At 41.3% G+C, this 12030-nt stretch overlaps 1 protein-coding gene and 1 long non-coding RNA gene across 3 annotated transcripts; both read right to left on the reverse strand.

Annotated features, from left to right (window-relative positions):
* Nucleotides 1-3162: 3162 nt before the first annotated feature.
* Nucleotides 3163-4711, reverse strand: LOC105050942 (uncharacterized). Its single transcript, XM_010931170.2, has 2 exons — nt 3955-4711; nt 3163-3822 (listed from the first exon to the last, which is right to left on the reverse strand). The coding sequence occupies exons 1-2, from the start codon at nt 4605-4607 to the stop codon at nt 3744-3746; spliced, it is 732 nt and encodes a 243-aa protein (XP_010929472.2). The 5' UTR covers nt 4608-4711; the 3' UTR covers nt 3163-3743.
* A 597-nt stretch (nt 4712-5308) lies between these two features.
* On the reverse strand, nt 5309-11416 carry LOC140859754 (uncharacterized). 2 transcript variants are annotated; one of them, XR_012143482.1, is made up of 3 exons: nt 11333-11416; nt 11022-11215; nt 5309-7967 (listed from the first exon to the last, which is right to left on the reverse strand). It is a non-coding gene; the product is annotated as an uncharacterized lncRNA (long non-coding RNA). The 2 variants fall into 2 exon arrangements; XR_012143483.1 differs by having other exon boundaries at nt 5309-7604; nt 7693-7967; nt 11022-11391.
* Nucleotides 11417-12030: the final 614 nt, after the last annotated feature.

Here is a 12030-nt window from a genome sequence, read left to right on the forward strand (position 1 = left end):
TAGGTGGACCGTGCTTTGCCGTGGTTCGGTGCCGACCGTCACGTGCAGGGTGATTTCTCCCTCTGTCGTGACGGCGTCTCCGGCAAAGCCGATCAAGGGCATGGAGACCCTCTTAAGTCGGTCAGTTGACAGTTGCATTCGGGAGAAGGTCGAGTAAAATAAAACATTCGTTGAACTTTCATTATCAACAAAAATTCATTTTACATCATAATTTGCTATGTCGGCGCCGACCTTGCCCCTTCCTGGCGCGCCAATCTGTTGCGGCCAATCGCCTCATCGTCCGATCGCCGGGGAGCGTGCACCTGCAAAAACGAGAAGTCCACACTGACCGGAGGCGGCTCCGGCGGGGACCCTCCGACGGTCAAGTCAGAGAGGTGACTGGGCAACAGTGAAATGAAGACAGAGAGCTCGATCGAGAGAGAGAGGGTGAGGGAGGAGCAAGCCTGTGGTTTCGAAGTCGAGAAGTGGAGAGATCCCTTGCACTGTTGCCTTCCCCGGTTTATATAGTGGAGCACGGTATGGCGCCGTCATTAATGGCACAGACAAGTGAGGAACTGTCAACTCACTGTAGACTGTTAGAGTCGCCGTGAAAACGTCACGTCGCTGTGGGGCTGTCAAATCACCAGGGTTGACAATGCCCTCAGCGGGACAGTGCCTCCAGATGGCCGTGCCGCATGTTGCTGTTAGAACTGACAAGGTCTGACGGCTGTACGGCGATTGGAGGAGTCGACCGACCCTAAGTCGGTGGCCAGCTGAGTGGCGTCGGGCTCCTCCGTTGGTCGGCGAGTTTTACGTAAGTCGGCCATCAGACCTCCCGGTTCAGTCGGTCGGGAAAGGTGCGCCCGACATATCCTCAGTCGGTCGTGAGCCGATAATTAGCCGGTGATGGCGTCCGTCAGTCGGTCGCTCCGGCCGCCAGTCGGTCGCTCCGGCCGCCAGTCGGTCGGTCCGGCCGTCGGTCGATCGGTCGGTCCGCTCGACCGTGGTCGGTCGGTTGGTCCTTCCGACAGTCGGTCGGTCGGTCCCTTCGACCGTAAGTCGGTCGATCGGTTCCTCCGGCCATCGGTCGATCGGTCGGTGGGTATCCCCAACACATTTCATTTTTTTTCCCCCACTTTTTACTAGTTTGGATGTACTGTACGGCATTCCCAGAGTTGAGAGTTGTGACCACGTCCGATATATATGAAAATGGGGGCAAAAAATATTCTGCAACCACAACGACCTGTTATTAGAAAGACGCACGTGTTAGCTAACAATTGATTGTCTCGCAACATGGACACTTTCTCTCCAAAGACGAAGTTGGCATAGAGAAATTTAGACGCACAAGCACCACAAACAACATTTGAGGACAAAAATATGTGGTTTGAGGATCTAAACCATTCTCCTCGTTTTCCTTCCATTTTCATATCCTTCAATTTGTTTCACGTACCAAGCTTTTTTTTTTTTTTTTGTAAAAGTTTCACGTAACAAGTTAGTCAAAAAAAAGTTTGCTTTGCACAAGTAATAAATGAGTATGAACCTGAAACATACATCAGTAAGATGTAGGATCCATTCTGGCGGGCTTGAATATTTGTGGACAAGTCATGAATTAGTTTGATATTGAGCAAGAAAACAGGTATATATCACCCACAAATGTCAATTATTAAATCATTCATCTCAAGCAAGCTTGGCCGTTCATCTCAAGCAAGTTTGGTGCGCTGGATACATGGGCATGGTGAAAGAAACAGCGGATGTGAGATTTGGTCCAGCTTAGTTCAATCTGTTGATAGCTCATTCGATCATTACATTTAGTCTAGAGGTGGCAGTCAGATTATTAGATTGAACTAGATATACATCAAATTAGATATAAGATAAATCAAAAATCTATTCATTCGAATCTAATATATTTATTAAATAAGTCAAAAATATAAATTCAAACCTAACTATTTTAAATCTAAGCCGATTTATAATGATCTGAATCAAGTTAAACAGTTAAACATTCCCACCCCAATTTAGTCTTTGTGCCCTAAAATAATATGCCAATAGGTCAACAATCTGTGGATCACATGCATGGAGAATCTATAGGTTTAAGAAGGTTTAAGCTACACATCAAACGCAGATCCCTTTTATGCTCTCTCTCTCTCTCTCTCTCTCTACATAGATTTTCATAGTTTCGAGGCCAACAGGAAATTATTTTAAAGAAAAAAAACAGCTCTTTAAGTGTGTTCTTAATTTTTTAGTTTAAAACCATGAACCATGGGCTGCCTTGACGCCACTTCTTGCTTTTTGACTCCCTTAATCACGTGCATCACCTATCTCCAAGTATGGTACGAAGGAAAATTGGAGTCAGCACTCTATTTGATTCTACGTCATGGAAGAGCCATAAGCACGGAGACATCTGCTCATCCGCTTCTGTTTCGTGTTAGCGTTAGCTTACGAACAAGCGGCAATGTATGGCATGACGAAAGACTGTACGGTGGACCGCAAATTCATGCATGTGCTGTCAGCGCCCTAACCCTTATATCTCGTGGAACTGGAATCAGTATTTTGGATTATTTTTGATTATATACAAATTTGCATTAAGATATATAAGCATTTTCTTGAAACTTGTATTAGAGCCATGTTACACTTTAATTTGCTTAATTAATTTTGCAACTGCGATCCATTGATTAATCCGAAGACTACTTGGAAAAATATATAACAGTTAATCATATTTGCTCTACTTTATTAAGCAATGCAAATGGTCAGGACTTCATGAGGTCATATATTCCCACTGAGACATCAGTTTTATCTTACTCAAGAATTTAATTATTTTTAGGTGACATGATTGAGCCACATCCGGAATTCCTCATACAAAGAAATTTGGTGATGGTTAACATGTAAAAATCTAAGGCATTAACCAACTTTGCTGCTAAATCTCATCAAGAACATGATAGGCCATTCATTCTAGTAAGTATTTTTTTTTAAAAAAAAAAAAAAAGATATAGTAAGTCTAAAGATGGGGGGAAATTGGTGGCAGTGCCAACTCATTCCTTAGACTGGGAGTATATTAACTCGAATAAATGGATTGAAATAAAGGCATCGCATATTAAAAAGCAAGATCACAACATAAAAATATATAGCAAATCAAATCAATTATATTAAAATGCAAGATCAAACTAGGATATGATTACCGATTTTATTGGCAACAAAACTAGAAAATTTTTATTGAAAAGCTAATAGTGCTGTAGATTGAACAGTAAGTTACGTGACTGATCACACTGGATCTACGCTTTGGCATTCTCCAACATGTCTTCTACACCAACTTTTAGATATTTCACTATTTGATCTTCATGCATATGGACATATAAATATTCATTTTAATGAGTTAATTCATCCATTTTATCAAAAGAAAAAGAAAAAGCTAGGGAAACTACAAGGTGCCACCTTTTTACTAATTGCCAAGGTGATGATTCAAACTCAACAGAAAGACCTCAAGCATCTGATGGAGACGGGACACCAATTGAAAAGCCATGCATCTATACCCCGGTCACATCCCTCAACCAACAGCCATGCATAGGCATCATCCATTCACAGTTTCATACCTCCAAGGCTCCAAATTAATTGCAATCCTATCCCAAGGAAACTTTCGTTTCATATCATATCAGATCATATGCTCCTGCAAAAGCAACCTCCGAAGAGAACGAGTGACAGCCTTGCTTAATGAGGAATAAAATTTATAAAATAATAAAAATACAAACTTCACACCACAACTTATATAACACTCATGCCCCTTTGCAGTGCTTCCGGCGGCTCGCCTTCGCTGGTATTATCCGAATTCTCTTAGTCACACGGACAAAATCCCTGATAAGGCCAATCAGAAGTCAGATCAATTAAAAACATAAATTTTTTTTTTATATGTTCACAGGAGAGGAGAGGAGAGGGAAAAAGAAAAGAAAAGAAAAGCTCGTAGGTAGAATTAATAAACTAACGCACTTCCAGTTAAGATCACCGGCGAGGAGGAGGTCATCTTCCATGTCTTCATAGGCAACCATGTAGCCCGGCACGGCGTTGGAGAGATCGAGCCCGTCGGGCCCACTCTCACCCAGGCCTTTGTTGTCGTCCACATCGACAAACATGCGGCGTAGGGCCACTGCCAAGCTCTTGTAGCTGCTGTGCTTGTGGAGATGGATGCGGTGACAGATGGAGCGGCCCTCGAGGACGACAGTAACCGAAGGGACGACGGTGGAAGCCACGTGATCGTCGAGGGCCGTCGACAGCCCGGGGAGCTTTCGGGAGTTGATAACCGGTGGAGGCAGCGCACGCATTGCACTTGCATTACCGCCAGCGCCGCTGGTGATTCCTGGGTAGAAATTAGGAGCGCTGGTGCTCAAGTAGAGGCTTCCATTCTCGTCCCACGGCCTCTTCGGCGCTTCTCGACGGGAGTCGAACCTGTTCATGCTGTTCACAGGCCTAAGAAATTCTCTTGGAATGAAAAGATGTGAATGAGAAGTAGGGTCTGGTAGTATCTCACAACCGGCCGTTTGGCTGGCTTTCTTGTTTAGTATGTCGTTGGCCATCAAGTAGTTGTGTGACAAACAGGCCTTTCCAAAGGAGAGTAAGGGGTGTGAAGCTTGAATGTTTTGCATACTTATTTGTTGGTATATGGTAGGAATATATAGAAGATGGAGAGTAGAATCAGGTTCAGGGTTAGGGTTGGGCTTGAGGCTTATAAGGAGAGAGAGAGAGAGGGGGGGAAGGTGTTTTAAGAGTTCTGGAGGATGCATGGTGTCTTTTTTTATTTTATTTTTGAGACCGTTTTTCTGGGGATCGGGGGAAATGCGTAAAAGAAACGCTGTTGGGTTGGCGGGCGATGGTCCTTGTGATCCGTGAGGAGGAACGACCGCTGCGGTCGCCGGACGGCAAGGCGTTTCTCTGTGTTATGGCCATAATTCTATGGTGTTTTCTAATTCCTGAGTTTTTGGTAAAACTAATTCCAGAGTAGATTAAAAAATCTTTCTGTTTATTGCCAACCATTTCAAGTTCTCCTTACGCCAAGATTCTGAGTTCAAGCGAGCGGAGGTCCTAGGTTCCAGTTTTAGATGGTGCTTCAAAGAATTAGATTTAGATCTAGATAATATCACATGGGTGGATCTCTCTCTTAAAAATAATAATAATAATAATAATAAAAGTCTTCGCCTCATATTTTGATGCAAGTCTTCGCCTTATATTAAGAATAAAAAAAAAAAAAAAGAAGTTAACTTGCAGTTAACTTGCATAATCACCTTTGAGTGTTTTTTTTTTTTTTTTGGGGGGGGGGGCGTAAAATAATCACCTTTGATTTGATGACCTCTTGAGTGGCTGATACGATAGATTTAGTGTCCACATGTAAATGAGTTTGCATGCACAAGTCCACATGATGTTGTCGATTAAAGCCAACTTGCAACCCAAGAACAACCAGGATGCACAAGGAAAAGTATCCGGCCTCCCTTTAGTTTCAACTTCCAGCAAACAGCCCTACCCTTCAAGTGCTCATATGTCCTTTGGCTACGTCTCTAGACTACACTACCTTCTTATTAATGCTGCCATTGCATGTGGTTGCCGGCTTTTTCTATGTTAAAATCCTGAAACCAGGACAACATATATTGACATTGCGTCCAACTAGGCTAGCTCCAGCTGGGAGAAATAAAACTGTAGAGAGCGAGGTCTCCTCGTAGCATCGTGAACAAGAGGCCGACGAGGCGGGGACCTCACGTGCGGCTCATGTCACGTAACCCTCACGCAATCCTGTTTCCTATCACTCCGGGATTCGAGAATTGCGTTGAGAAGTGCCTTGAACTGCAGACGCTGATTATTTATAAAGGTTCCGCCATCACATATTGCATTGAGAACTGTCTCCAATTCTTGCGAAAATTGTCTTCAATTAAGTCATGGTATAAGAAGCAGATGAGAAGCATGATCGGAGTCTCCGATCACCCATCGTTGGATCAGAGTCCACATGCGATCACTCACCGCATGAGGCAAAGTGTGGGAGATTTGGATCCTAGAGAAACCACATGGGAAGGTTTTGATCCGGAGTTCAACGTGGATGTCCGGCTTCATATAAATCCACCATTGGATCACCCACTACGCATATCTCAAAGCACTCCGACCTTTTTTACTCATCCACCTACACATATCTTAAAGCCACCAGTGGATTTCTTTAATGCTGAATTCACGTCCGGCCTATTTCGTAATCCACCATCGCTGGCCAACTTTATCAGTAGGGCTGGAAATAAATCGGGGCACACCTCTACTTGAGCCGAGCCCAAAATTCTTTTGGAGGACTTCAAGTCGAGCTTAGGCTCAAACATTTATGAAAGTCAAGGCCCGAGCCCAATCCAGATCCGATTGGACCAGCCCCCTCCTTTATAGTAAGAACCCAAAAGATAGCAACATTCTCGGAGCACTGGTGACGAGCTGCCAGTCGAGAACAAAACCCATCCCCTTCCTCATGGTGGTTCTCCTCATATCGTCTCCAAAACTTCACATTCCTGACCCTAAACTGAGGCACCCACAAGTTCTTTCATTGCATACTTGTAAAGGCTGTCGCTACAAGATGATGACTCCAACGACCCACTAAGACCTCTGGACATCCCAAGCCATCTTCCGCCTACTCAAAAAAGTCACACCTCCGGGGGCGAGGGATTCCAAGGAATTAGAGGGTGTGGGGGACGGGAGAAGCAAGGGAAGGAAATCTTTTCCTCCGCCGGCTGCAGCGGCAGTTGGAGGCCGTGAGTTTGAGGACAAAGAGTGCCGCTAGCAATGTTCTGATGGAGAACAAAGAGACAAGAATCGAAAAGATTCAAGTCAAAGAGCCTCATCCTTTCAAAGAACTTTATCCGCTTCCGGTGGAGTGCTGACACTGTTCGGGCTTCGTGTCGGATTTGTTCGGACTCGGACCAATGATGTACTGGAGCTCAACTAGAAAAATAAAGAGAAATATTTTGTGTACCACAGGCAGTGCAGGTCGCATATTTAAACTAGATAATAAGTTGGTTATTGACAAAAGAAAGACTTTCACGGGATGCTATTGCCAAAAGCCCCAGATACAGAAGCTATTCCCCGTTAAGAAAAGCCATGAGACTAGCAACCAGACACCCTATCACAGTTGCAAGGATTGGAACTGCCATTTCAATCAGTGATACCTTAGAGCTGAACACTATAGACCACATGGCAATGATGTTTGAAAGGGGAAAAAAACAATTTCAAAATATAAAGACTTGATAATCAACAGATAAAGCAAAAAATAACCGAAGAATTATATAGAACAATTCACACCAAATAAATTGTTACAGAAGGTTTATCAATAAGCACAGGTAGTCAGAGTTCAGGATTGTGGTTACATTCAACCAAAATGAACGCAAAATCTTCTCTTGTTCAGAATGCACTTGAAACCCTCGATATGGGAAGGAACCACATTCAAATGCATATTGTAGAACTACCAAGTCTTGTGCTCTTACCATGTATCATAGTGGATGGGTAAAATAAAGCTAGAGTTGATTATATAGAAATCTAGAGATAGGGATTTTTATCCTGACAAGCCAACAAATTTACTATAGGCATATATAACAGTATTGGTGAAATTAAACCAAGAGACTGACAACCTGAAAATACAGGGAAAGGAATTACACATGGTGACTAGAACATATCATTCCTACTCTAGTTTTCAAAAGTTATAGATCCATAACTTACCAAAATTACTTTTGACTCCGGCAATACATACACAAATTCACAAGTGCAGAACTCGAGCTATGAAATCATTCTATACATTTCCATCATGGTTCTTCCAAGCCCATGCATAACGGACCTTCGCTCTTATTCGGTGGAAATGCAGCCATGTCATCATAAACATCATTCATACATGTTAAATACTAAAATATTTGAATGCGCCAATAATGCTAAGCAATTGGAGACAACTCACAAGATTTCTGCAGCCTCGAATCTGGATTTCTGGCATGTCCTTAAACCTGCAGGGTGGCATTAAATATGTAACAAATTCAGTAAGAAGGACTCATTACTACATTGTCACGCCCCCGATCCGAGATTTTGAATCGAGGGTCATGGCAACCGTCGCATACTCATAGAAAACTCTTCCCATAAGCATGCAAGGCATCTTATCATACTATCCTAAAACAACAGCGGAATAATTAGTCAACAATTAAAATCTAAAATATAATGACCTAAATTTTTTTTTCTTTAATATCTCAATAATTTCAACAATAATTCAAAGGCTTTGCATCAAATTCAATAAGCCTTTCAACCTAAAATAAAAGTACGAAGATTCTGCTTCTGATCACTCTTCTATTCATATCTTGTATCATCTTAATTCCTCAACATCTGTAAAAACAGTAAAATAAGAGGTAATGAGCTAGACAGTCCAGTAAGCAACGATCACTTCTCAACAGATTTCATCAGGCATATAAGTAAATAATCATTTATAGAAAATAAGCATATAGAGTTCATCAATTCGAAATCAATTTCAATTATGCAATATAATTCATGCCAAATTCATTTCTTTTTCGAAATTTCAAGTTTCTTTCGGGATTTCAATTTCTTTTGTTCTTCAATTTCTTTTTATCAACCATGAGCTATTACCACATTTTCCCTGTGGCAGGGTCATAATACCGCGTATCTGCTTGCGGTAGGCTGCGAATCATCTGGCAGCGATGTCCTTTGGAACTGCTGGTCTTGCTGGCGGTTTGTCGCTGGTCTCTCTGGCGACATGTCGCTGGTCTCGCTGGCGACATAAACCCTCAGGACAATCAATTGCCAACGTACATGCCCCCATTGGCAGGGTCCTTTACATAGTCAGGTTGTCAATTCTTATTGTTTCTTATATCATAATTCTTCATAAATCATGTTTCATATTTTAATTTCGATAATAAAACATATAATCATGTAGTATCGAAATCAATCAATGTAATGCATCATGAAATCAATATGTTCAATCATGCTTCATCATAACATTTTAAATAAGATATTTTCATAATAAAATATCATTCATCCAATTCATGCATCGTTTCACAAATCATGTCAGAAAAATACATTATAATTTATCGATAAATCTAGAAAAAGTGAAATATTACTTACCTCGAACGCATTCCAATAATCCATAAAATTCTATAAATTTTCTTCCAAAAATTTTGTTCGTAGATCATATCGCGATATCCCATGATCAAACATCCACAATCCTATACAGAATCAATTTCAATAATTAGAAAGAATACGAATACCATATTTCAACGGTTTAGATTGGGTCCGATCATCTAATTTTATCTAATCAAAATCTAATTAGGACCTAAATGATCCAAAGTTTGACTATCAGATCAAATCAGATTCGAAGTGATAGGATCGAGGTTTCTTCATCGATTTCATAAAATCAAGTGGAGAGAGAAAATCAGAGGAGAGAAAATTCATGAGGTACAATTCAAATTGATCAGGTGACACAATCCAACATTACGATTGGTCCAATATCTCAATTGGTGAAACCAACATGATCAAATCAAATCATGGCTAGATCGGAATCATGGATAATCAAATCTAAAGATTCATGGTCTGATTAAGGTGGGTGCCAGTACGCTGTCTGACAATCATGGATCAGGATTCTTCATTAGAATCAGATCAGACTTATTAAAAGAAATTTCTTCATTCACTAACCTTTTTTAGAGAGAGAATCAATCAAGAGAGAGAATATTTTAGAGAGAGAAAATTCTAGAGAGAGAAAACTCACCTTGAATTCTTCAGACAATATGATTTAACAAATTCTGATCGATCAGATCAAATCATGCTAAAATTATCATGTGGATAATTAAATAAGATCATGAGAAATAAAATCTAAAAATACCTGATCTGATCAAAGTGGATGTCGGTGTATCGTCCGACGATCACAGATCAAAAATCCATTACGAGAATCATTTAAATTCATCATCATTCTTCTCAAAATTTTAAAAATCTTAGGAGAGAGAAATAATCTAGAGAGAGGATTTTAGAGAGAGAAAGTAGAGAGAGAAAATCCAATTCTAGAGAGAGAAAAATACTAATTCAAGCTGAAGAGAGAGAGGGAAGAGAGAGAAACTCTCTTTCTCATATTTTATTATTTATCTCATTATTTATTAATTAATTTTATTTTTCTCTTTCTTCTTTTCTTTCTTTCTCTCTTTTTTTTTTCTTTTTCTTCATGGAAGAGAGAGGAGAGAAAATCCTATTTATTATTATTATATTATTATTATTTTATTTTCTTCTTTCTTTTTTTTTCCTTTTCCCTTTTCTTTTTCTTTTCTTTTTCTTCTTTTTCTTTTCTTTTTTTTCTTTTCTTTTCCTTCTTTTCTTTTTCTTTTTCTTTTCCTTCTCCTTCTTCTTCTTTTCTTCTTCTCCCGTGGGCTTCTTTTGGACTGAAACAGAGGACCTTAAGGTCCCCTCGTTTGGCGGCCGGCCGGCGGCGTGATCGGCGTGAGACTGCCGTCGGCAGGAGGAGAGGCGATCCGCGGTAAGAGGAGGCCAAACCGGTGGTCGACGGTGACCATCGGCGACAGAAAAATGGCAAAAAAAAAATTTTCCGCAATAAAATCCGGCGACTTCGGTCGCCGGCGAGCGTGCACATCGGCACGAAAAGGAAGGGAGAGGAGAGAGGAAGGGGAGGAAGCTTACCTCCGACGCCGGCAAGGTTTTTCCGGCGAGAAATTGGACGGCACAGCGACGGGTCTCCGTGAGGAATCTCCGGCGATTGCCGCCGTTTGAGCTTAGGATTTTCGGTGGAAAGGAGAGAGGAGGGATCTCCTCCTTAAATAGGACCGGAGGGAGATCGTTTCCGACTCCGATTGGGAGCCGGCGAGAGGAGGAAGAAGACTCCGTTCGGGAGTCTTCTCCCCTATTTTCCTTCCTTTTTTTTTTTTTTTGTTTTGGGCTTTGGATTCGTTGCTTGGGCCAGGCCTCACATACATATTTAGAAGATCACAAGAAATCTCAATGCAGCTGTAGGGTGCAGGATTTCATAACATGGCAAGAGGTAATATGATTCATACCTTTCATCATATTTCTTTCAAATTAGTATTTTGGTGCTAACACAAACTAACAAATTCTTTTGGCAAACAGTATCCATTGAAGCCTTGGATAAGACAACTCCTGCAGCACCAGTAAAACTTTTATAATTTTCCAGTTCAACCTCTCATTTTTTGCCCTCTAGAAGTACAACCATAGGATGGAAGTCTCACTGTCACTGAAACAAAAAACATAGAACAGTAATAGAAGGTGAATCAGAGCCTAGGGGGCTGAGGATTTCTTTTCTTAATACAAAACTTCATCAAAATGAAACATGAACCATGATTCCTTCTACCAGATACTAATTTAAACTGCATCAGTTGCTCTAACTGATCACCAAATGCATTCTTTCATGTACCCCCCCCCCCCCCCCCACCCCCACCAAACCCCTTTCCAATATATGAGCCCTGTCCATCATGAGAACAGCACACTTCAAGTTAGGCAGGTATATATGATATGGCTAGACATGCTCAGGCATACAATGTGGCATGTTTTTACAGACAAGTAGCTCTCAAACTGTACCTGCAGAAAAAACGTGTTTACATGAAAAAATAGTTACCCAGGCACTAACAACCTTTAAAATGCAGTCAAGGCAGATTATCCAAGCATACAGAATTTTCAATATTCCCAATTGTCCCATTTGGGTTCTTCCACGTGGATTTCAGGTTGAGCTCCTTAACCCCAGCTTAATCTGCACATAGATAACCAAACCAATTGTAGGTCATAGCTTCTGGTTGTAGATAAGACTTCACCTGGAGTTTTTGTTTTTCGGTGGAAAGGAGAGAGGAGGGATCTCCTCCTTAAATAGGACCGGAGGGAGATCGTTTCCGACTCCGATTGGGAGCCGGCGAGAGGAGGAAGAATACTCCGTTCGGGAGTCTTCTCCCCTGTTTTCCTTCCTTTTTTTTTTTTTTTGTTTTGGGCTTTGGATTCGTTGCTTGGGCCAGGCCTCACATTCTTCCCCTCTAAAAGAAATTTTGTCCTCGAAATTTT

This window comes from Elaeis guineensis, chromosome 8 (genome assembly GCF_000442705.2).
Source record: "Elaeis guineensis isolate ETL-2024a chromosome 8, EG11, whole genome shotgun sequence".
Classification (NCBI taxonomy): domain Eukaryota; kingdom Viridiplantae; phylum Streptophyta; class Magnoliopsida; order Arecales; family Arecaceae; genus Elaeis; species Elaeis guineensis.

What these genes read in the sequence shown, in the direction of transcription:
- LOC105050942 (XM_010931170.2), bottom strand. Translation starts at nt 4,607, where the DNA reads ATGCAAAACATTCAAGCTTCACACCCCTTACTCTCCTTTGGAAAGGCC. An exon ending in GCCGGTGATCTTAACTGGAA is followed by an intron (nt 3,823 to 3,954) that starts GTGCGTTAGTTT and finishes TGGCCTTATCAG; the next exon opens with GGATTTTGTCCGTGTGACTA.